A 24,041-nucleotide genomic window follows, 5' to 3' on the forward strand; every position below is an offset into this window, starting at 1 on the left:
TGATTGATTGATTGATTGATTGCATGAGTGACCAATAGAATGCAAAAACCAAACAGACCAAGCAGGCGTAAGACCTTGAGGCCCGGAACAACCGCTTCATTTCGAAACATTGGAATCAACACCTGAATGTCCTGAATCCGCTGAGGCGGAGGATAGGCTCGATTCAATGTTGTGTCCAGTACTGCCCCTATGAACAGGAGGCGTTGAGAGAGCTCTAGGTGAGATTTGGGCACGTTTACCAAAAAGCCCAGATCGAACAACAACTGGGTTGTCATCTGCAGATGATGCAGCACGAGCTCTGGAGACTTGGCTTTGATCAACCAATCGTCCAGGTAAGGGAATACCGCTATTCCCTTCCTCCTGAGGCTTGCTGCAACCACCGCCATCACCTTCGTGAAGACTCGAGGTGCAGAAGTAAGACCAAACGGAAGGACCGCCAATTGGTAGTGTTTCAATCCCACCACAAACCGGAGATACTTCCTGTGCGACTTGAGTATAGGGATATGAAAGTACGCATCCACAAGTCAACAGACACCATCCAATCCTCTTCGGCCAACACCAGAAGTACCTGCTCTAGAGTCAGTATTTTGAATTTCTCCTGCTTGAGGAACCAATTCAAAATTCTCAGGTCCAGGATTGGTCTCAAACAACTGTCCTTCTAGGGGATTAGGAAATATCTTGAATAACAGCCCTGACCCCTTTCTTGATCTGGAACCAACCCCACTGCACCTTTTGACAACATGGTCTGAACCTCCTGTTGCAACAACAGGAGATGGTCTTCTGAACAAAACGAGGGACCGGGACGGATGGGAGGTGGAAACTCCTGAAAAGGGAGAGCATATCCCTTTCTCACAACATTCAGTACCCATGATTCCGATGTAATCGACTCCCACGTGTGAAGAAAAAGATGTAGCCTTCCCCCTACAGGAGAGGTATGGTCGATAAAGTGGGAAAAACTAGGACTGCTTCCCTTGCTGTTGTCGTTCAGAGGAAGAGGTTGACAAAGGGTGCTGCTGGACGGTCCCTCGAGCTCTAGCCCTCCCCGCCCTCTAAAGGATCTATATGGAGGATTGGCTAACTGCTGGACTGAAGACTGGGGCCTTTGAAAAGCTGCCCTATGACCGAAACCCCTAAACCTGTGAAAGGATCTAAAAGGGGTAGCAGAAGTGGCTTGTAACCCTAAAGACTTTGCCGTGGCCCGGCTGTCCTTAAAACATTCCAGGGCAGAATCTGCTTTCTCGCCAAACAGCCTTTCTCCATCAAAGGGCAAGTCTAATATTGTGGTCTGCACATCAGCCGAGGTACCCGAAGACCTTAGCCAAGCGTGCCTTCTGGTAGCAATAGATGTTCCCATTGCCCTGGCCACTGAGTCTGTGGAGTCCAAGCCAGACTGAATAACCTGCTTTGCCGCAGCCTGTGCCTCAGAAAGGAGTGCCCCAAATGGTCTTTGAACCTCCTGAGGCAGATCTACAACCATAGCCTTTGCCGAATTCATGAGGGTGTGGACATACCTGCCCAGCGCAAAGGTAGCGTTCGCAGCCTTGAGAGCCTTGCTGCAAGATGAAAATGTCTTTTTCGCAGATTGCTCCATCGGCTTGGATTCCCTGTCAGATGGGTTCACAGGAAAGGACCCAAGAGCAGACTTTGTGGAGCAAGAGGCCTGAACTACCAGACTCTCTGGGGTTGGATGGCATGACAAAAACCTTGGATCACCAGGCACTCCTCTATGCCTCCTAGCCACAGCTCTATTAACCGCTGGAGACGAAACCGGCTTTCTCCACAGGTTTAAGATGGGTTCTGTTAACACCTCATTGAAAGGCAGCAAAGGGTCAGCAGAAGTTGTAGAGGGATGCAGCACTTCAGTTAACAAGTTGGTCTTTATCTCCGCTGTAGCCAAAGGCAGTTCCAAAAAGTCAGCAGCTTTTCTAATCACAGAGTGAAATGTTGCTGCCTCTTCTATGAACTTCCCTGGCAAAGATAAGTCCCATTTCGGGGAAGTATCCAGCCCACTTGCCGACTCCAAGCCCTCATACTCTCCCAAGGGCTCGACAAGTTCACCTTCCTCCAGCTGTCTCCGGTATTCCTCCTCTTCCAGGAGACGCAAGGCCCTCCTGCATGATCTCAAACGCGACTCCAACTTCCGCGTCAACATTGAATTCGCTGATGCCGAAGACACCACCTTCAAATTCAGACAAGGCACTGGAGAGGAAGACTCTGAGACCCATCACTCGGACCAGGCGTTGACACGGACTCCAACGGCGCCTCCACCGGAGCCAGCTGGCAAGGATATGTCATCGGTGGCGACCGCCGCCGCGCAATGGTAAAGGCCTACGCCACAGGCAAAGCACCCCGAGGTGAAATCATCGGCGTCGATCCGGTACCTTCAGCAGGGCAAAACGGCATAAACTATGCCGTCTTGTACAGAGCTGGGGAGCCCAAACCAAACGGAAATGGCCCCATGGGACCAGCCGGTGCACCACCACCTGGGGCCATTGTCTGAAAGACCACATACATGGCATTAAAAAATGCCGCTGGATCTGCTCCAGGTGCCAGGAAGGCAGGATACCGCTGGTCTTGCTCCTGTTGCTTTCCATCTGGCTCCTGTGGAGCCGGAGAGAATCGAGGACTATGAGGGGCCACCTCATAGACGGACGGCACCGGAGAAGCCTCCAGACTCTGGGGCTCCAGAGTCACTGTCGGGCCCACTTCCCACTTATCATGGCACCGACAAGATGGGGATCTTGACCTCAAATGACTCCGAGCCGAACGGCGCCGAGAGTCGTGATGGCGCCGCTTCTTATGCTTCTTCGAAGAAGTGTGGGAAGATGATCTCTTATGGCCTCTATGACTTTTTTTAGCCTTTGCCAAAAAGAGCTTGGCCTCCCTCTCCTTCAAAGCCTTAGAGTTCATGCTCTGGCACAACGCACACTCATCAACGTCATGCTCAGAGCTTAGGCACCAAAGGCAATCTTCATGTGGGTCTGTGACTGACATCCGACCATGGCACCCTCTGCATGGCTTAAACCCAGATTTTTTCAGGGGAAACATTGTAACCACAAGAGCTACTGTAGATACACCAACCAAAGCTAGCCAGGAAAAAAAACTGTTAGCGTCGAAGGCACGGAAAAAAGGAAACTGACGTCACCACGCCGGCGAGGACCTCTTATTGGCATGGTGATGTCAGACGGAGTCACGTGGAGCCGTGCAATTGTGACGTCCTCGTCGACATGGAGAGCTGGGAAGAAGACTTTCCGTCGGATGCTGGCGCAAGGACGAATTCATAAGGTGAGAAATCCACAGGTAGTTGTATCCATCAGAAAAGTCCTGTAGGACAGAACAGGAGAAGTGTCCGTCTCTCCGTACCCGATTGTCCAGGCAGTAATGTTTTGCAAACGTGAACAAGGATGCCCACGTTGATGCCCGACGGATATCCAGGACTGGAAGGCCCTGAGCTAGCTCAGTACTAGCAGCTTTGCTCATGGCAGAACGAGCCCTCAAGCCCTCACGAGACTGCTTCCTGGCCAATGAGTAGCAGATGCAGAGAACGACCCAGCGCGAAACGGTTTGTTTCTGCACTACTCAACCCTTCTTTGCTCCCACGTACCCCACGAAGAGTTAGTCATCCACCCCGAACTCTTTTGTGCTGTCAAGGTAGAATGACCATGCCGTTTTTGGGTCCAGACAGTGGAATCGTCCCTTTTCTTTAGAGGGATGTGGTGGAGCAAAGAAGGAGGGCAGAGTGATGTTCTGACCCAGATGAAAAGGGTTCACCACCTTGGAGAGGAAAGAAGCACAAGTTCTGAGAACCACCTTGTCTGAAAACATGGTGAGATATGATGACTTGGATGAAAGCCTGCATCTCACTCACCCTCCTGGCAGTTGGTATTGCCACTAAGAAGGCTGTCTTGATGGTGAGCAGATAGAGGGGACAGTTGTGTAAGGGCTCAAAGGGAGCACACATAAGAAATGTGCTGACCAGATTTAAGTCCCATTGGGGCAAAACAAAGGGCTTGGGGGAAACATATGTACAAGCCCTTTGAGGAATCTATGTACAATGGGAGATTTGAAAAGTGAAGGCTGATCAGGCAGCCAAAAAAATGCCAATAAGGCAGAAAGATAGCCTTTGAGAGTACCAGAGGCAGAACCCTACTGGGCAAGGGATAGTATAAAGAGAAGGATATCAGAAAGAGAAGCAGAAAGAGGATCGATAGACCTTTCTGTACAATAATGTACGAAACGTTTCCAACGGTAGGCGTATACCGTTTTAGTGGATAGACGTCTGGCAGCCAGAATAACATTACAGACTTCGGGAGGAAGGTCAAAAGCCTTCAACTGCCGCCGCTCAATCTCCACGCATAAAGGCGTAGAGTTGATAGGTTTGGGTAGAGAACCTTTCCCTGCTGCTGCAACAGAAGATCCTCTTGAAGGGGCAGCCTGATCGGACGATCAATGCTCATCTTCAGAATCTCGGGATACCAGACTCTCCATGCCCAATTCGGAGCCACTAGGATTACTTGGGCCCAGTCATTCTTGATCTTCTTGAGAACTCTGGGCAGAAGTGGTATGAGCGGAAAGGCGTATAGGAGGCCTGAACTCCACTTGTGACGAAAAGCGTTGTCGAGCGATTGCTCCCTTGGAAACTCCAGCGCGCAATACTGCTGGCATTGCATGTTCTCTGCGGAGGCAAACAGATCTAACCAAGGCTCCCCCCAATGCTGAAAGACTCCTTGTGCCACCTCCGGGTGGAGATACCATTCATGATCAGCTGGCATTAGGAAACCTTGCCAGGTGAACCACCTGGGTTATGCCCTGCTGTTCCAGCCATGTCCAGAGATGCAGGGACTCTTGACAAAGGGTCCACGACCCCATACCGCCCTGCTTGTTGCAGTACCACATAGCGGTGGTGTTGTCTGCAAACACCTGCACTGCTTTCCCTTTTACAACAGGAAGAAATGCTTGCAATGCCAGTCGGATCACCTCGAGGTCCAGTAAGTTGATACAGAGTCCGGATTCCTCCGGAGACCAGAGACCTCTGATCTCCCACCTCTCCCAGATGGCCGACCCATCCCAGAAGTGAAGCATCTGTCACTACTGTGAGATCTGGCTGGGGAAGGGAGAATAGTCTGCCTCTGAGCCAATCGCAGTTCACGCACCACCACTGCAGCTCTTTTGCGATTCCCTCTGAGATCTCAGCCCGAAACAGTACTGTCCAGAAATACTTAGATGAAATGGAGCTTCTGAGAGGGAGTCAGGTGTGACTTCAGCACGTTTTTAGTGAACCCCAGCGAATGCAGGTTCCTTCCAAGATCCGAACCGTGTTGTTAAGATTCCCCGATACTGCACCCACTGGAACTTCAAGTCCCACTGCAGAGCCCTCATACGCCACCTGGCATGTTTGACTAACAGGATGCAGGAGGCCATGAGTCCCAATAGCCTCAGAGTTTGTCCCACTGAAATCCAGGACAGAGGCTGAAATATCGGTATCATAACCTGAATTTCCTGGACTCGCTGCTCGGGAGGATAAGCCCGAAACAGCACTGTGTCCAGAACAGCTCAGATGAAAGGGAGCTTCTGAGAGGGAGTCAGGTGTGACTTCAGCACATTTATAGTGAACCCCAGCGAATGCAGGCGGTCCACTGTAGTCTGAAGGTGGCTGGCGAGAGCTTGAGGCATAGAAGCCTTCAAGAGCCAGTCGAAGTAGAGGAAGACTGAAACCTCTAGCCTGTGCAGATGAGCTGCTACCACTGCCATCACCTTGGTGAACACACGAGGAGCACTGGTGAGACCGAAGGGGAGCATGGTGAACTGAAAGTGCTCAGGCCCACCTTGAACCGCAAGTAGCACCTGTGGGCCGGCAGGATGGGGATGTGAAAATACAAATCCTGCAAGTCCAACGCTACCATCCAGTCTACTTGGTCTAGGGCAGACAAGACCCGAATAAGACTGAGCATCTTGAATTTATCCTTTTTGAAGAAGAGATTGACGTCCTGCAAATCCAGAATGGGGCGAAGATCCTTGTTCTTTTTGGGAATCAGAAAGTAGCGAGAATAACAACCACTGCCTACTTCTGACATCGGACCCTTTCTAGAGCTCCCTTAGCCAAGAGAGCCATAGCTTCCTCACAGAGCAAAATTAAGTTATCCTCTATCAGCTGTTCTTTTACTATAGGCATAGAGGGAGGGAAAGACTGGAAGGGGAGGGAATAGCCCTTCTGTATGATCTGCAAAACCCATTTGTTCGATGTAATGGACAGCCAGTGAGGGAGATTAAATTGAATCCTCCCTTCAACTGGACGCATGTGGACTTGCAGAACCACACTAGGAGGACTTGGCGCTGTGGGGGAGGGGGCCTAGGTGGTGGCCGACCTCTGGCTAGACCCTCTGGGTCTATAAGGTACCACAACCTCGACCTCGCATTGGATGCGGAGATGGAGGACAGTGGCTGATTGGAGGGTGGCCTGGTACCCCACCCCTTACGAAGCCTCGAAAGGGGCGAGGGGCAGACTGCTGACGAGTTGCCACAGAGAGGCCCAAGGATCTGGCCGTAGCCCTAGAGTCCTTGAACCACCAAGCGCTCCAAAAAGGCGCCATCGAAGGGCATGTCCATAAACGTCGTCTTGACATCCCCCGAAAAGCCAGAAGCAGGAAGCCAGGCATGGCGTTGAAGGGCCACTGTCGATGAAATCGCCCTGTCCAGCATGTTGATCGTGTCCAAACCACACCAAATTGTGAACTTGGCTGCGTATCTTCCATCTTTGACAGCTTGAGTGAGAGTGTCCCGTACGCCCTCCGGGACCTGGAGCAGCACCTGAGCCGCTGTATCCCATAAAGCGGGGGAAAAAACATCCCAATAGGCATGAGGTGTTTACAGACCTCAATGCCAGGCTGGAGGAAGAACATTTTCGTACCAAGCTGATCCAGCCTCTTGGATTCCCTATCCAGGGGAGCGGAAGGGAAGGCAACTGCCGGGTGCAGTTAATGAGCCTCGTTCAGTCACTGTGGTCGAAACGCTCTTTGGAGAGGAGGGAATCCCAGGTTTAAGAACACTGCAGAGTGGTCCGACAAGCAGCATGGCTGTCTCTCGATAGCTGACAATAAGGATTGTATACCTGTAGTTCCTAAAAAGAATAGTCTAGTCTAGCGAACGTTTTATGGGCATGTGAGTAGAAAGTGTAATACCTAGACTGCGGGTAGGTCTCTCGCCACAGATATTGGAGTCCCAGCTCCCCCACTCACTGGACCCCTCTGGCTGATAACGTTCCCAATCCCCTGTGCGTGGTGCCCATTTGTCCATTCATTATGGAAGACTAGGTTCAGGACTCCTCCCAATAAAAGCAATTTGTCTGGGATGGTGGTCACCTCCGACAGGAGTTTGTTGGATAAATCATTCCTGACCCTCAATTGGTGCATAAATGGACCCCACCACAACAGTGTAGTAAGCAATGTGTAACCTGTAAGCCAGAAACCTCCCATTGACATCCAGAACCCTATCTTCCACCTTACCCCGGAAGGAGCGGGAAACTAATATGGCTACCATGGAATTCTTTTTATCGGCTGAAGAGAAATACTGAGGAGGGAAGGCTCTGGATCGTAATCTATAGCAGTTCCCAGCTGAGAGATGTGCCTCCTGTAAAAGGCATGTTAGCTTTCAAATGCTCTGGGAAAGAACCACCCTATATTGGACCGGATTGTTAAGACCTTTAACTTTAAGGGTCTATATAGTTAACTTATCGTGGAGATGGGTAGAGTAAGATCCTTCCAATATAGTAGTGTAGCCCCAGGAGAGTGATAGGAATCCCACCGACAATGCTATGATTGTGCCCTTCTTAGGTTGCTGGCTGTTTGCCTGCCACTGTGAATGTGCCCCCCAACCCCAAAACGAAAAAATTCCAACCCTGAAAGAACAATATAAACATAAGTCAACAGCTCTGGGTGAACTGAAAATGGTCTCTGGGGACAATCCTACAAATTAAGGTCTAATCCCACCTGAGTCCACCGTCTCCTTCCATAGGCTCCTCTGTCCCCCCCACCCATATTTTTTCTGTTTCTGGCCCTCAAATAGCCAGAAGAATGTTCTGGTCCATGGATCCTCACCCCCTCCACTCCCCCGAATGGATTCTAGCACCACCCTCCTCTCATTAGCCATAGTCTCTGGATCCGGTCAGAGTGCGCCCGGCGATGTCCTCCAGCCACGCCATCTACGCTGGCATCTCAGGGTCCTACTTCATTGTCGAGCGAGTCAGCTTGTGAGGGTCCTCCGTTTGCAGGGCCTTGCAAGCTGCCTCCAAATGAGAGATGCTGGTGAACAGTTCCATCCAACCGAAAGATAAGCCGAAAGGGGTGGCCCCACGAGTATGCTATTCCTTTTTCTCTGAGGAATTTAGTGACCGGTCGGAAATCTTTACGTTTTTGCAAGGTGATCAAGGAGAAGTCCTGGGAAAAAAAAAAAAAAAACAGTGTGTGGCCCCTAACTTCACTGGATGTGCATCCCTAGCTTTGCTTAAGACCTGTTCTTAAAGTTGGATGTCCACCGGTGGGGCATTGTCTTTGCGGGGGGACCCTCTCTTTAAACCCTGTCGAGCTTGATGCCTTCCTCAGGTGGGGTCTCCAGCAGCTGTAGGAACATGGCTGTGACATAGGCACGTATGTCCAATTCCCCCGGGCCAGTCGAGTCTCCCTGATCTGGATATTGTTCCTGCGAGAGCTGTTTTCAAAATCCTTCACATGCGCCTGGAGGTCAATCTGTTGCTCTTAGGTGGATGATCTCTTGATGGAGCAGCTCTATGTCCCCATCTCGCAGCGTCTCTCTATCCCTCATGAAGTAAACCCTTTTACCCAGCACCGATACTTCGCATCGGACCTCTCTTAGATCCTGGGAGAGATCTTGTTTCACCACCTGCAGGTCCTCCTTAAGAGACAAGAAAAGGGCCTCCAGAAATGAGTGCATTACCTGTGCCTCTCGTCCGTTGCCCTCTGGGGTGCGATTGTGCTTGAGAGGAGAGGACTGTTCCTGCCCTGGTTTGGTCTCTGTGGGTATAGGTTTGGAGAGCATCACCCTCAGGGTGAGTTCCTTCTTAGCACGAGCTGCAGTCATGCTGATCTGAGTGCTAGGCCATCTCCAGACACCATTGCTATGCATCCCAGCAGTGAGGACCCAGGTGGAGTTCGTGCTCTGTGTTGGGGGGTTTCTCACAGGCTCTCGTGCTGTCTCCCTCTGCCCCCTCCTATTGTCCTAACCGGCACTGAGTAGTGGGGGGGTCCCATAAGGTGGATCGCTGACCGATATGGCTCGTCAGGCCTGCTGTTTTCAGGTAGGGGCCTGCATCCCAGATAGGGTCCTGTGTGCGCCACCGAAGTGAGATGGCGTCCTGAGAGCAATGTTCTGGACCCCAAAAATAGGACATAAGTCATAAGCTGGGTGACTGTAAGTGAGTGGGGTCCCACTGTGGGTCTCTCCTTTGGCCAATCATGGCCAAAGGAGAGACCCACAGTGGGACCCCACTCACTTACAGTCACCCAGCTTTAGGCCATTGTGTTCTTCTCACCTCTCTTCCCCCCCCCCCCCCCATGGCAGCATCTTGGGGGGGGTGGGGGGGGGGGGCAGGGATGCTCTCCTTTTTCATCTGCTGCGGGGGGGGGGGAAGGGCTCTGCAGACTATGGTGTCGACCCCACCTTCGACCTGGGCCCTGCCATCACCCCTCAGGCCCACTAATGTCCTGGTGTGTATTAGGCCTCCCCCGCAGCCAGAGGTTGAGAGCTGCCACGGTCCGGCGTCAGGCCAGGCCTCCGAGCTGGGCCCAGCTGTGTGCTTTGCCCCAGGAGGCAATCAGGCTTCGCCCCAGAGTCCAATGTCCCTTGCTCCACCGCCGCGGCCACAGGTGTGGTCAGGCCGCCTTCACCTCTCCCCAGGCCGACCCGTCAAAGAATCGGGCCTGCACGGCTACCACCGTGCGGGCAGCGCCCATCCCACACAATGTCAGGCGAGCAATGGCGGCCAGAGGCGTCCACTTTATACTGGGGGGCACACACCAGAACCACCACTTTGTCGTGCACCAGGAGGGGTTCTCAGTGGTCTGCATCGCCATATTCTCCCTAGGACTGCCTTGAAATGGGTGGCGGGCACGGAGGGACCAAACCATGCGTTCTATCAGCCCGCCATCTTGACTCCACCCCTTGCCATAAGTCTTTTGGGTACAAATCCACCTCAGATCTCTGTGTGTCACTGTCCGAGTGACAAGGGCAACCCGCCCCGCCTTGATTTTCATAAACAACTTGTTGTCTGCATTTTGGAGACTAACTGAGCGATACGCATCTATTGCATTTTTATCTTTTTTAAGAAAGCTAGTTATAATTGGTGCTTTAAACGAGTTTGGTACCTTCCATCCCCTCTATGATTTGACTGAACAATAATATTAGAAAAGGAAGCAGCTCTTTTAAACACATTTTTTATCCTTCCATCGGTATACAATCGCTCTGTCGCTTTTGCATTAGCCATTTTTTCAAGAGTTTGACTAACTCAGACTTATCTATTTTTTCGAACAAAGCCTTTCTTTTGAGAGTTCAGTACTTGTGGCAACTGCAGTGTCTCTAAATATTGCTCTAACATTTCCTGGTGGACCTCCTCCATATCCTCATATATATGCCAGTAATGCCACAAAAAGGCCTCTGCAATTGCTTCTTCTTCCAGTTTCAAACCCCTCTACCCCACAGTCTCGATTTTCTAGCCTATTACCCGACTGTTCTTCTTCACTTTAGTTGACCAAGCCAGGAACTTCCCTATTTGTTGATGGTCTTGTATAGTTTTTGCTGGAAAGCTTTGTCCCTCACAATTTCTTCTACTAAAAAAAAAAATCCTTCAGGTCTTGTTTTGTCTTATCTAGCCATTCTTGTATCACTTGATATTCTGCTGAGACTATGGATTTATCCCTAATTGCCCAAAATGTATTTAAGGTTTCATTGACTGCTATTTGAAACGTCTGGATCTTATGTGCCTGAGCTTATCACATCTCATTTTATAGGCTATAACTTGCCCTCTAAACGCAGTTTTGAAAGCTTCCCAAACCATGAAGTCAGAGGCTGTATTATAGTTTATTTCAAAGAATTCTTTTAGAAAATCTCTCATCTGCTCTACCCATTTTTGATCCGAAAGCAAGGATCTATTGAAATACCATTCTGCCCTTGTTCTTGGGGTTGGCCTCAATTTGAAGCAAAACTACTGAATAATCGGAGAAAGAGTTAGCAAGAATTTCCACTGCCCTCCATTGCCTTGTATCTGACACCAGAAAAAATCTTATCTAGAGGCAGAAGAAAACCTATGCAAATAATGTATGTATTGTGCAACTTCCGGGTACTTGGCCAGCCAAGGATCTATTAGCCTAAAATCCTGTTTCATAATTGTCAACAACTTAGCTGTTTTAGGTTTCAATTGTTTTTGTGCCTTATTTGAGGATCCTTCCTCTAAGTGCAATCACTGCCCAGGATTAATAACCCATCGGCTTTCATGGCTAAACCATAGATTTGTTCCAAAGGTTTAATCTCATCCATCACTGGACCATAATAGTTTACAAAATTGACAATCATGTAATTCATTAGCACATTCACCCAAATCTACCTACCATTAGCACTGCATTCTATCTCTTTAATCTGCCACTGTAGCGAATTAGCAAATAGGATAGCCACACCCCTCATCGCCACCCCTGCTGCGGCAAAATAGGCTTGGTGAGCGCATTTTTGGGGTGCAGCTATTAAATTGTGTTTTCAGTAAATGGATTATATCAGAACCAAGTGAGGAGAGCCATTTCAGTAATGCACCACTCTTGTACCTATTCCCCAAACCATTTACATTACATGTGACAACTATAACATCCTGCCTTATGTTGTTTTTATCTGCCAACGTATCTTCCTGAATTCCATAATTAACAGCTTCAATATTGCTCGACAACTAGGTTTCAGCCTCAAGTAATTCAATCTCATTTTTGCCCTGCTCTTTTCATCTGCTCCCCCTACCCACGATCACCCCGCAACCATGTCCCACCCTTTTCTTGGATCCAAGGATTACCCCGCCCCTCCCCCAAGATTCCCATCCCTCTAGTGGTGCCCTGCCACTGCAACTAGCATTCATTGTAGACCCCTCTCATTTTACCACACAGATTGAGACTAAACTCTTTGCTTTATGAAGCCTTATGTAGAGTGTTTCCTACATTCTCACACCCCTTAGGAACAATCCTTATGAATGCTTCAGGACTCTGACATTTCCACAAGTAAAGCTTGCATTTCTGCAACCACATAAAAAGACCTGGAATGGCTGACTGATGAGTACTTTCAACTTGGATTGTTGGCATAATGAAGCTTGTACTCCCAAAAGCTTGAACTCTTTGGCAAATCCTTAAAAAGGTTTTGCCGTGTTTAGTCGCCGTTATTAACAAATACGAAAATACCCTCATATGAGAATTGTCCGGAAGCTGAAATTACTTTTTGTGGATTGCTGTTGATAGAATGTGCTCATTAATCCAATAGTTTGAAAAATGAACCACAATCGCCTGAGAATATTTCACATTTACTGGCACAAGTGCTGGAACTCTGCGTGCCCATATGATTGTCAGATCTGATGTTAAATCTATTAAAATATGCTACCTGATGAAAGTGTCTCAACTGTGACAGTCTATATTGACCCTCGTGATTCACTCCCTTCCGGGATCCCAAAGAAGTGAAGATTGAACCGTCCTCAGTTGATTTTCCATTTCTTCCACTTTGTTCTCTAGATATCGAACATTTTTCTGCTTAGCCAGAAGATCCTTATGAAAGGAACCTACCTTATCTTCTAGGGCAGATATTCTTTGTTCTGCTTCTTTCAGCCTTCTTGTACCTTGGTCAAAGTTCTGGTCTACCTTTGTCAATATCTGTTGTAGCTTTTCAATTTCATGTGCCTGTTGCCTTAGCTTACAAATTTCCAATAGCTTTGTGTCAAACAGAACTCGTTCTGCCTCCATCTGTAAAACGGAAGAGAAATCTGCACCTCCTTCATTACTGACCACAATTTCATCTGTAGAAGGAAACACCTTGGGGCTCTCAACCTCTGAAGAACTTTGTTCCAAACAGACAGTCTTTCTGTGGTATCTCTACCCGCTTAGGGACTGGAGCCTCTGAATCGTAGTCAATTATCTCTATAATAATGCACATCTGATCAGCGTTACTATTGAAACTTTGGGTTCAATGGCTCGAAATGAAACAGAGTATTCTTTGACCTGCATTGGTGAGCCAATGATAGACCAAACAAATATTCTTTCAAAATTATTGCTGTCCCAGCTCTGCTGTTGCATTTTTGGCAATGCCTCTTCATGAGCGTCAGTGCATTCTGATATTGGCTGCAATGATTGAAAAAGACTGTCCTCTAGAGTGGCTGGAGCAATATCCACTGATGGGACTTCTACTTTCCCTGGCTGATCCAAATTAGACTCCTGACTGGGGGATAGCATTCCTCTGTCATACTACCCTTGTCGTTCTGCCCGATATACCTCCGGGCGAAGTAAGGCGCTCTTGGGTTGCCCTGTGATTGCCTTTCTGTAGCAGAGAAATGTTTGAGCCAGTAGCTGTTACTCTCGGGTGATGCTTTCTCATAATGGCTTGCAGGGCTTCCCAACCCAGTTGGATCAAGCCCTCCACCACACATGTTGCAGCTGGCCACCTCGGGATGTCAGAGGCCAGCTCATGTTTATCGCGCAGTCAGTCTACTTTCTCCTCTCTGCCTCTTTTTTTTATTTTTTTTTATAATCCACATGCTCCTCCCCCAAACCTTACCCTTTGATGGCCAGTCAAACTGGTATCCTCCTCTGTAAAAGGCTATATCAAGCCACCTCAGACAATCGATAAAGCCCCTTTTTAGGCCGCAGGTACTCCCATCCATTGCATCCAGGGCTCACTTTTCCCCGTTTGCTGCACCTTAGCTTCAACACGGTGTCTTCAGTACCACCAACTCCGGTCCTTCAGGGAAAACACCATAGAGGCCAGGGAAACAGCAGCCTCTACACTCATGCAGCACATTCAGCCAAAGGGCCTAAACCTCAAGCAGCGCGTACTGAAGGGGGGAGGGATGACAAGCAAACGAGTACCAGTGCAGCATGTGGGCTCAGCCGCATGTCCCCTCCAGTGCACCATTGTGAACTTAAATGAGCAAAGTATTGTACCAATAAGTACCATTAGTGCATCATTAAACAAAGTCAGTAAAATTGCTACAATACATGTTACTTGTATCAGTATTATGTAGGTGAAAGTGGAGAATAACCTGCTATAAAAGCTTAGTTCAGAATACTTGACAAAGGTCAAGGCAACGGTGCTATGGCACAAAAGTTACCATAGGAGTGCAATAGGGTGTTAATTATTTTGTTTCCTTGTAAACACATATCTTCGCTCTAGATCAAAACAACACACCATGCTCGAAATGTAAATAAATAATTTGCTTGTTTTTCTAGTGTGGCTTCACAGAATTTCAAAAATAAAGTCTACATGGACATTGTCAACAACAGGTAGCAGAACATACAAAACCAATACTAATTAAAATCTAAAAACAATACTAATAAATTAATACATACAATGTGCTGCAGGGTTCATAGTGCTTTAAAAGGGGTCTCATAAATAAGAAGACAGTCATGCTTGTGGAACCTGGACACTCCCCCCATTTGTGGCATGCATTACATTTGCACACAAGAATCATACAAGGTCACTCTTCTTCTAAATTTGGAACTTTTATATAAATTGTGAATGAAATAAAAGTTAGCTTTACCAGTATTTCCCAATCGTCGACCGAGAGGGGTTCCACTGTGACCTGCTTACAGGATAATACTTGGAAGCAAGGCTTAATAAATACCTGGTAAAACACAATTGTAAACACTATGCTTTAAACACATACATTTAAACACTTCACATACAACAGAATTTTAACCAAAACACATATATTTATTATTAGGTTAGCTTTTACATGTATGTGCAAGCAAGTACGAAAACAAACATAAATCAGTGCGGATTCTTTGTAGAGAAGAGGTGGGTTGACCAATTCATTGGATTCTTTTCTTCTAAGCGTTGGTCCTTAACTGGGCTACGAAAGTTAGGATCGAAAGTTAGGATCAGTTTTTGGGATACACAGATGCAGGGGCTGTCAAGCAACGTAAAGTTCAGAATGCGGAGGAGTCCTAACAGCCAGTGATCTACAAACCTGATCTACGGTGAAAAGGGCGCTTCAGAAACCTCTTTTAACTCTCTGGTTAAAGGTGGACGAGCAGTCAATGCCCAGCTCAAAATAGGTTGTGTGTGGCTCGTCGAGTTACAGCACAATCATTAGAGCTGCATTAAAGATATGCAAGCCCAGCCAGAGTTGTGTGATAATAAAATATTGTACTACACAGACACACACTAAAAACACAGTAAAAGTGCGGTAACATTTAGGAGGTATTCCAGAAAACTGCTGAAATTTGCTAAGTATGGCTAGCTGTACAATCTAATTCACACTATACCTATACAAACCACAACTTGGCAAAACTAATGCAATGTTTAAGACCTCACCCTTAATGAAACAGAAGCAATTACAAATGCAAACCTCCTACAAGCGAAATTACATAAACTTGCCACTTTCACTGAGGCAACTTTGAATTTAGTATCATTAATTTATTTAATTACAAGTTGCTGTTTAAATACAATTTGCTTTTGATGTTATTTATCAGAATTACTCTTGTGAGATCAGAACACAATACTATTGAGGTGCAGCGGAGATCTGCAGCCAATATGCAGGTGGTCAACGTCCTCTGTGCCCGCACAACACGGGTTGGGCACAATGGGCTGGTCTTTGGCCAAGGCCTGTCTTCAGTCTTCTCTGGTTGACAAACACCAGCAGAGCAGTAGCGCACTAAGGGCCAGATGTAGGAAAAAGGGAAATTGCGACTTGCAATTTGCGAGTCCGTGCGACTTGCAAATTGCAAGTCCCAATTTGCCATGCAGAAAGGCGTCTCAGACACCTTCTGCGACTCGCAATGGGGTCGCAAAGACCCACCTCATTAATATTAGTATGGGCACTCATGGGGATGGTGGCCTGCTGGAGACAGCAGACCACCATGTCCGTGACTGCTTTTTAATAAAGCAGTTTTTTTTTATCTGCAGCCCGTTTTCCTTAAGGAAAACGAGCTGCACTTAGAAAAAAAAACCAAAACCTTTTGTTTCTGTATTTTTCAGAGCAGGCAGTGGTCCATAGGACCACTACCTGCTCTGAAAAATTGTTTTTGTGATCATTCACAAAGGGGAAGGGGTCCCATGGGGACCCCTTCCCGTTTGCGAATGAGTTACCATCCACTTCAAGTGGATGGTAACTGCGATTTCATTTGCGACCGCAAGAAATTGCATAGCGTTGCGAGTCGCAAATAGGAAGGGAACACCCCTTCCTATTTGCGAGTCGGAAACGCATTTTGCAAGTCGGATCTGACTCGCAAAAGGCGTTTCTGCATCTCGGAGAGGCTTTTGCGCCTCACAAATGGCATTTTTCGCCGTTTGCGAGTCACAAAACCCTTGCTACATCTGGCCCTAAATATGTTTTCATTTGTTCTTTTTAATTTAACAGCATTTGGGAATCGTACGCTGCATTTGTGACTTATACATCCCAGGAGAGTTCAGGATTTGTGAATGTAACATAGGATCTGCGAATCCCAAGGAAATAAAAAAATCTTTTTTTGGATAATAATTATATTGACAGAGAATGCCCCTTTGGACACAGTCGTATAAACGTGGGTATCAATGTAAGTTGACCCTGTCCCCTTAAGTCCTTTTGCTTTTTATTTTTACCAATGCACTACTTACTGGATACTGGTGGCCACAACAGACATTTTTTGGGGCCAGCCAGCCAATCAGAAAGCGATGGAACTGCGAATCCCCAATGGGTGACACAAAAGTTCCCTTCTCCAAAGAGTGCCTATATTTTGTTTATTTGTAAATCTACAAAGGATCCCCAAATTAACAGTCTTGATATTGCTAAAAATGTAACCACATCGTGTCCAACCTGACCACATATTTAAATGCTAACTGTTAAAAAAAAAATAACACTATTGAATGGATTTCGATCAGACCAAGCAAAGGCAGTTTGAGTAACACTCGACCTTCATGACAAATCTGATTAATGTCTACAAATAATCCTATGGGAATACAAATGGGTTATGGAACTTTTTTGCATCTTCTTTTTTTTGCCCCATCTTGACTAATCTTCACATAACTTGTCACAAAGAACCTCAAGTGGATGTACTTTTTTTTTTTTTTTTTTTTTCCTCTCTCTCTCTCTCTATATATATATATATATTTATACCTAAGGTTATATCCACGTTATAGTTAGGAAATAGATTTTTTTTAAAACATAGAAATTCACTTCAAAAACCAAAAGGTTACAGGAACATTATAGTTAGGCTCACGTTTTAAATGTACCCCTTCAATCTCGGCCTTGGAGGACCCCATCCACCAGGGCGCAGTCTAATTATTTTTGTTAGGGGGCGGGAGGGTTACCGCTTGGCTCCCCTCCGCAGGGCCGATCTCAGCCCAGGGGACCTCATCTCCCAGGGCCCGACCATGTGACCTGAGTACCCCTCAGGCAAACCATTCACAATACTGAGGACAGTGAGAGGAGCCTGAAGGCCCCCCACAGTACCAGCTGGCTCCCCGCCTCCTGCAGGAGCCAGCATTGCTGTCACAGAGAGGGAGCTGCTCTGTGAAAGCAGTTTCTCCTTTCCTGCATCTTCGCCGGCAGGGAGGCAGAGAAAACCTCTGTTCGCAGCGGGGGAGAGTTGTTTGACAGCTCTCCTTTGCAGTGAGCAGTGTTTGCTATGGCCTGGCAGCAGCTGTCAAAGCTGCAGCCAAGCCATAGCAAACAGCTATGTCCCGGGGACAAAGCAGGAGCCGGCCACCCGCCACTTTTCATTTTTTAAAAGCCCCAGGGAGTTTGCAGTCTCTCGGGCTGGTGGGGGACTGGGGGCTCCACTCCCCTATATTAAAAATGTAAATGCTCCTTGGACCAGGCAAATATTTTTAAAAAAATGCTTTTTAGACCCGGGGGGGGGTTTGGTGAGGGAGGTCCCAACCACCAGAGCTAACCGGTCACGGTGCCCCTTCCCAGTCCCCTTTTCCTTTTATTTTCACATTTTTTTAGTTGGACTCGGCTAAGTCCCAAGATGGCTGCCAACACTTCCTCTATTAAAGTGTTGGCAGCCAATCAGAGCTGTGCATTTGCTGTGCACAAGCTCTTAATCTTCGCAAAGTCATTGCGGCCAGAGATACACACATTTGCTTTCCCTTTAATATTTCAAAAACTACTGAATGGATTTGCACCAAATAAGTGAAAGCACAATCCGCATATCGAAAGCTAGCTTTTGGACACATTTGGTGCAATTCCATCCAGTGGTTCGGGCTGTAGTCGTGTCTAAAGATCCTATGAGAATTAACATGGGAAACTCAACTTTTTTGACCTCCTCCCTTTTTCTTGGTGCCCCGACTGACGATCACCCCGAAACTTTCGCAACAAGAATCACTGGGGAACTTTTGGGAAACATTTTGTAAGGATTTGTCAAACGTTCCCAATGATATAGGCAAGTCAAAAAACGCATTTTCTACGGAAAAAATTGTCCTAGTTATTACTACCTAGTGGCAACTGCCGGTGGGGGTGGGGGTGTTGCGTGTATATATCTAGTAGGTAGGTAGCCTCTTTCTGGCATGGTTACTCCAACTTTTTGCCTGTTTGACCGTGTGTTCGACTGTGTTCACTGGGATCCTGCTAACCAGGACCCCAGTGATCATGCTCTCTCCTTGTAATCTTGGTTGCTGAAACCTTTTCCAGGGAATTGAGGTACCAGGAGATCCCGATGGGCTGTAACATGTATTATGCCACCCATAGGGAGCCCATGAAAAGTGCTCTGCAGGCCTGCCATTGCAGCCTGCGTGAAAGGATGCATGCACCCTTTAACTACCAGGTCACTATAAGTCACCCATATGGCAGACTCTCCTAGCTCAGAGGGCAGGGTGCAAGTACCTGCGTGTGGGGGCACCCCTGCACTAGCAGAGTTGCCTCCATGAACTCCAGCTCCATTTTCCTGGACTTTGTGAGTGTAGGAATGCCATTTTATGCGTGTACTGAACATAGGTCAATACCTATGTCCACCTACAAAATGGACCTAGGCATGTTTGGTGTCAACAATGTTAGAATCATAACTCAATACTATTGCAAGTATGATTGCACACACTGTGGGGATCCCCAGCATTGCTACCACCAGTCTTACAGGGTTTACGGGCAGCCAAAGCTGCTGCCACCCCTCAGACAGGTGCCTGCCCTCCTGCTGCTTGATCTGATCAAGCCCAGGAAGGCAGAATAAAGTATTTCCTTGGAGGAGGGAGGTAACACCCTCTCCCTTTGGAAATCGGCATGACTGGCTTAGAAGGGGTAGCCTCCCCAAGCCACTGGTATGCTTTGAAGGGCACACTTGGTGCCCTCTGCGCATAAACCATTCCACACTGGTTCAGGAAACCCCCCAGTCTCTTCTCTGGTGCGAAACTGGACAATTGAAAGGGGAGTGACCACTCCCCTGTCCATCACCACCCCAAGGGAGGTTCACATAACTCCTCCAGAGGGTGCCTGGGTTCTGCCATCTTGCTTCCAAGGTTGGCAGGGAACTCTGGGAGCATGCGAGTGGCCAGGCCAGGCAGGTGACATCCGAGCCCCCTCCTGATAGGTGCTTACAAGGCTATGTGACCAATCCCCCCTTTCAGGGCTATTTAGGGTCTCCCACTTGGGTGGGTCCTCAGAATCGGCTTGGAAGACTGCAGCAGGATTCCTCTGCAACCTCCACTTCAACTTCTGGCCACTGTAACTGCGAATGGACCCTCCAGGAACCAACAATGCTGCAATCAACGAAGAAGACTCTTCTGCAACTTTGTTTCCCCGACTTCTGCCAGCTTTACAACATTTCCCCAGCCGTGCATCCTCAGAAGACAACAACTCTTCAGCCTGCACAAGAAGAAGTAATCTCCCTTGGAGTGAAGAAGTCACTACCTGTATCTGCAGGCACCTATTGCAACGAGGACCGGCTGCGTGGATCTCCTGTCATCCTGAGCTGCGTGAATCCTGCATCACGGGTGGTGGTCCGGAGTAGTCTGCTTGGTCCTCTCTGCCAGCTGTCCAACTTTGGTGGAGGTAAGCCCTTGCCTTCGTAAGCAGGACAGCACTCCCATGCACCTGGTCTCTTTCAGCTGCAAAGCCTTGTTTGCCTCTCCTCCAAGGGATCTTAAGGCGACGTGTAGCTCCAGTTCCCAGCACTCCTTTCTGCGAGACACAGCCCTCTGCGTGGTTCTCCTGCGGTGTGAGATCCCTTTCTGTAGTGCTGCGTGGTCTCCTTCTACAACTTCTGAGTTCCGTCCTGTGGGATTCCTGTGGGTGCTGCCATTGCTCCTGTGGACTTTCTGCGGTACTGAGGGTCCCATATGACTCCCCCTCCTGGGTTGAGTCCTCCTGGGCCTTGCTAGTCTCCGGCAGCATCACTTTTCCACTAATCGCAAGTTTGCCTTTGTCAAAGCTTGTAGGTGGAATTGCTGCACCAACACCTGTCTGCAATCTTCTCTCCAGCATGGGACATCAGCTGCATCCACCAGGAACTCTTCTCCAGCTCCAGGGCTGCAGTGCTGACCTGTTCTTCCTCACCATCGACCAACCCCTTTAAGTACTACTGGTGGGTAGTAGCTCCTACGCCTCCTGGACTCCACTGTGACTTTTGGGCTTGGTTCCCTCTCTCTCTCCACAGGTCTTCTCCAGGAAGCCACTGCTGGTTTCTTGCAGTCTTGTCTGGGTGTCTTCTTTTCTTTTTTCCTCCTTTTGGGTGGGTTGGGGAAATTACAGTGATTTACTCTTGCTTTCCTGGTCGCTGGGGGGGGGTGTATTGTGTTACTTTCACATTTGTGGTTTTCTAGTACTCCCTGCTCCCCTCTACACATTCCAATTATCTAGGTGGGGGTCCTGTGTTCACGTTCCATTTTTAGGTCGAGCGATAGCATTCGACCTGCTGTATACTTTTAAGTATATATACTGTGAGCTCCAGCGTTTTCATTTGTTGGTTCCAGAGTCCTTCAAAAATTATTGCTTGCTAGTGGTAAGTTCTGCCTCTTTGTCCTACCTTTTTCTCTTTGGGAGCAGCACAAAGTATTGTATAATAACGCTATGTCCTGTTTATCACTTCTGTAAGGGGAGGACGGATGCCCGCTTGTTTATTACGTGCTACAGAAGAGTAGTACAGTAGATAGACGCCCATCATTGGCATGTTTAAATAGCACACGTTCTTACATGCAGAGAGAGCTTGTTTTCAAATTATGTTTTTTTCCCCCAAATTTATTTATGACATGAAAATTGCTGTATAATTGATAATTTTCTACAAGAACACCATGCTTATTTAGAGATTAGAGGGTGTAGCTGGATGTGGAATCGAAGCGTGTGCAGATAAAGATGGTTTATTTTATTGCATTGCCGCCGCTGTATTTTAGCGTTAATATAGTGCTTCACACCCTCGAGCTGGGACATAAAGCGCTTTTGCCAGAGTCACCACAGTCCTTGCTTTAATGAAATATGCAAATACGCTTGCCTGATATTGTGAAGCAAAAAAAAAAAAAAACGCAGAAGTGTAAGCCAAAGGCCAAAACATGAAAAACATGGCCTAGCTTCCTTTTTGTTGTCCCACCAGTCCCACCAAAGAAAACAAATGTACTGCCAATAGCACTCACACATGAAAAAGCACACTGTCTACGAAGCAGCTCTCTGATAAATGATATTCCAGCCGCAAGTGATATGTGCCATGTAGCATTTTGTAGGGGGTTGGCCTAGGGCGGTTTTGTGAGCACGCCTGAAAACAAAGCAGCAGAACGTTTCATGATTTCACCACTTGGGCAAATATGAAGTTAGTCATAAGTGTCACTGAGTATTTTTTCTATATATTTGAAGACAGAGTGCGACCTTTCAAATCCCTGTTTTCAGATCGTTTTTTCCACCCTCCTCCTATCTATGCGTGACTTTGGCTTTCTTTCCTCGTGTCTTACTCCGTTGAGGGAAAACAAGTCCTGTCCCCCAGCCTGAAAATAACTGAGGCCCGCCACCTGCAATCAGAAATCTAGCACCACTCTCACCATGTTGAGCTGTGTGATTTACAGCAGCTTCTGTCTTCAAGATGGTAATAAAACAAAGCGCTAACTTAGAGCGAGTAAGCGTTACGGGCCTGTAACTCGTAGCCTCTGTTAGTTTTAAAACTGACGTGAAAAGCATTTGTGCCCATCTTTGCACTCTCACTGACGTTTAAGAAATGACAATTTCTGTATGCGGTTAAATATTTTAAATATGCAGTGGATATCCGTATGAAAGGGAAGGTTCTTTATATCTGTGGAAGTTTCCAAACTACAGTGCAGACTTTTTTTCTAGTTGGTTGTTGTCATGCACAAGTTGTTTTTGCTTTACATATTTCAAAAGAGTGTTATTTCTTCTTCTTCTGTACCTTATTTATCTTGTGCTTTTGTTGTCTGTGTTCGTCACTGTTGTAAGTAACGTGTACAAATACAGTTACCTGTCTACAACCTGACAAAGTCACGCTAGTGAAAGGGTGAGATAGGGCAATCTCTAAAAAGCACACACAAACCCTGCAGTGTGTTGACATCGTCACTTTTGTCTACGTGCCTGCGTCAGTTGCAAATTTGCTCTTTTCCGTATGGGGAGTGCAACAGACGTCTGCCGCGTGGACAGACCGCCTGTAAATAGAAACACTGCAGTATCATCCGCATCCCTCTAGGAAGTTGGCTCTATACGTACTATTTCAAAGTAAGAAATAGTGTGCACAGAGTCCGAGGGTTCCCCTTAGAGGTAAGATAGTGGCAAAAGGAGATAATTCTAATGCTGTTTTTTGTGGTAGCGTGGTCGATCAGTAGGCTTATCAGAGGGTAGTGTTAAGCATTTCTTGTACACATACAGGCAATAAATGAGGAACACACACTCAAAGACTTACTCCAGGCCAATAGGTTTTTATATAGAAAAATATATTTTCTTATTTTATTTTAAGAACCACAGGGTCAAGATTTACAAGTAATACTTCAAATGAAAGGTATTTCACTCAGGTATTCTAGGAACTTTGAATAATCACAATAGCATGTACAGTATTGACAAAAATGGCAACAAGCTATTATAAAAGTGGACACAGTGCAAAAATCAACAGTTCCTGGGGAGGTAAGTAATTGTTAAGTTCACAGGTAAGTAGAACACTTACAGGGTTCAAAGTTGGGTCCAAGGTAGCCCACCGTTGGGCGTTCAAGGCAACCCCAAAGTTACCACACCAGCAGCTCAGGGCCGGTCAGGTGCAGAGGTCAAAGTGGTGCCCAAAACACAAAGGCTTCAATGAGAATAGGGGTGCCCCGGTTCCAGTCTGCCAGCAGGTAAGTACCCGCGTCTTCGGAGGGCGGACTAGGGGGGTTTTGTAGGGCACCGGGGGGGGGGGACACAAGCAGGCACAAAAAGTACACCCTCAGTGGCACAGGGGCGGCCGGGTGCAGAGTGCAAACAGGCGTCTGGTTTCAGATAGGAATCAATGGGGAGACCCGGGGGTCTCTTCAACGATGCAGGCAGGCAGGCACAGGGGGGGCTCCTCGGGGTAGCCACCACCTGGGCTAGGCAGAGGGTCGACTGGGGGTCGCTCCTGCACTGGAGTTCGGTTCCTTCAGGTCCTGGGGCTGCGGGTGCAGTGCTGGTTCCAGGCGTCTGGTTCCTTGTTACGGGCAGTTGCGGTCAGGGGGAGCCTCTGGCGTCGCTGTGGGAGCTCAGGGGGGTCAACTCTGGCTACTCACAGGCTCGCAGTCACCGGGGAGTCCTCCCTGTATTGTTAGTTTTCCGCAGGTTGAGCCGAGGGCGTTGGGTGCAGAGTAGAAAGTCTCACGCTTCCAGTGGGAAACGTAGTGCTTCTTTGTTGCAGAAAGTTGCAGTTTCTTGAACAGGGCCACTGTTCTCTGGAGCT

General features: G+C 47.7%; 1 protein-coding gene across 2 annotated transcripts in view; it reads right to left on the reverse strand.

Annotated features, from left to right (window-relative positions):
• Positions 1-24,041, reverse strand: part of PEX1 (peroxisomal biogenesis factor 1) — a 729,162-nt gene that overhangs the window by 584,382 nt on the left and 120,739 nt on the right. For both annotated transcript variants that reach the window (XM_069211642.1, XM_069211643.1), the window contains exon 3: positions 14,780-14,863. In XM_069211642.1, coding sequence (XP_069067743.1) covers positions 14,780-14,863 — 84 coding nt within the window. The remainder of the gene's footprint in view (positions 1-14,779; positions 14,864-24,041) is intronic.

This window comes from Pleurodeles waltl, chromosome 10, assembly GCF_031143425.1.
Source record: "Pleurodeles waltl isolate 20211129_DDA chromosome 10, aPleWal1.hap1.20221129, whole genome shotgun sequence".
NCBI classification, from domain to species: Eukaryota; Metazoa; Chordata; class Amphibia; order Caudata; family Salamandridae; genus Pleurodeles; species Pleurodeles waltl.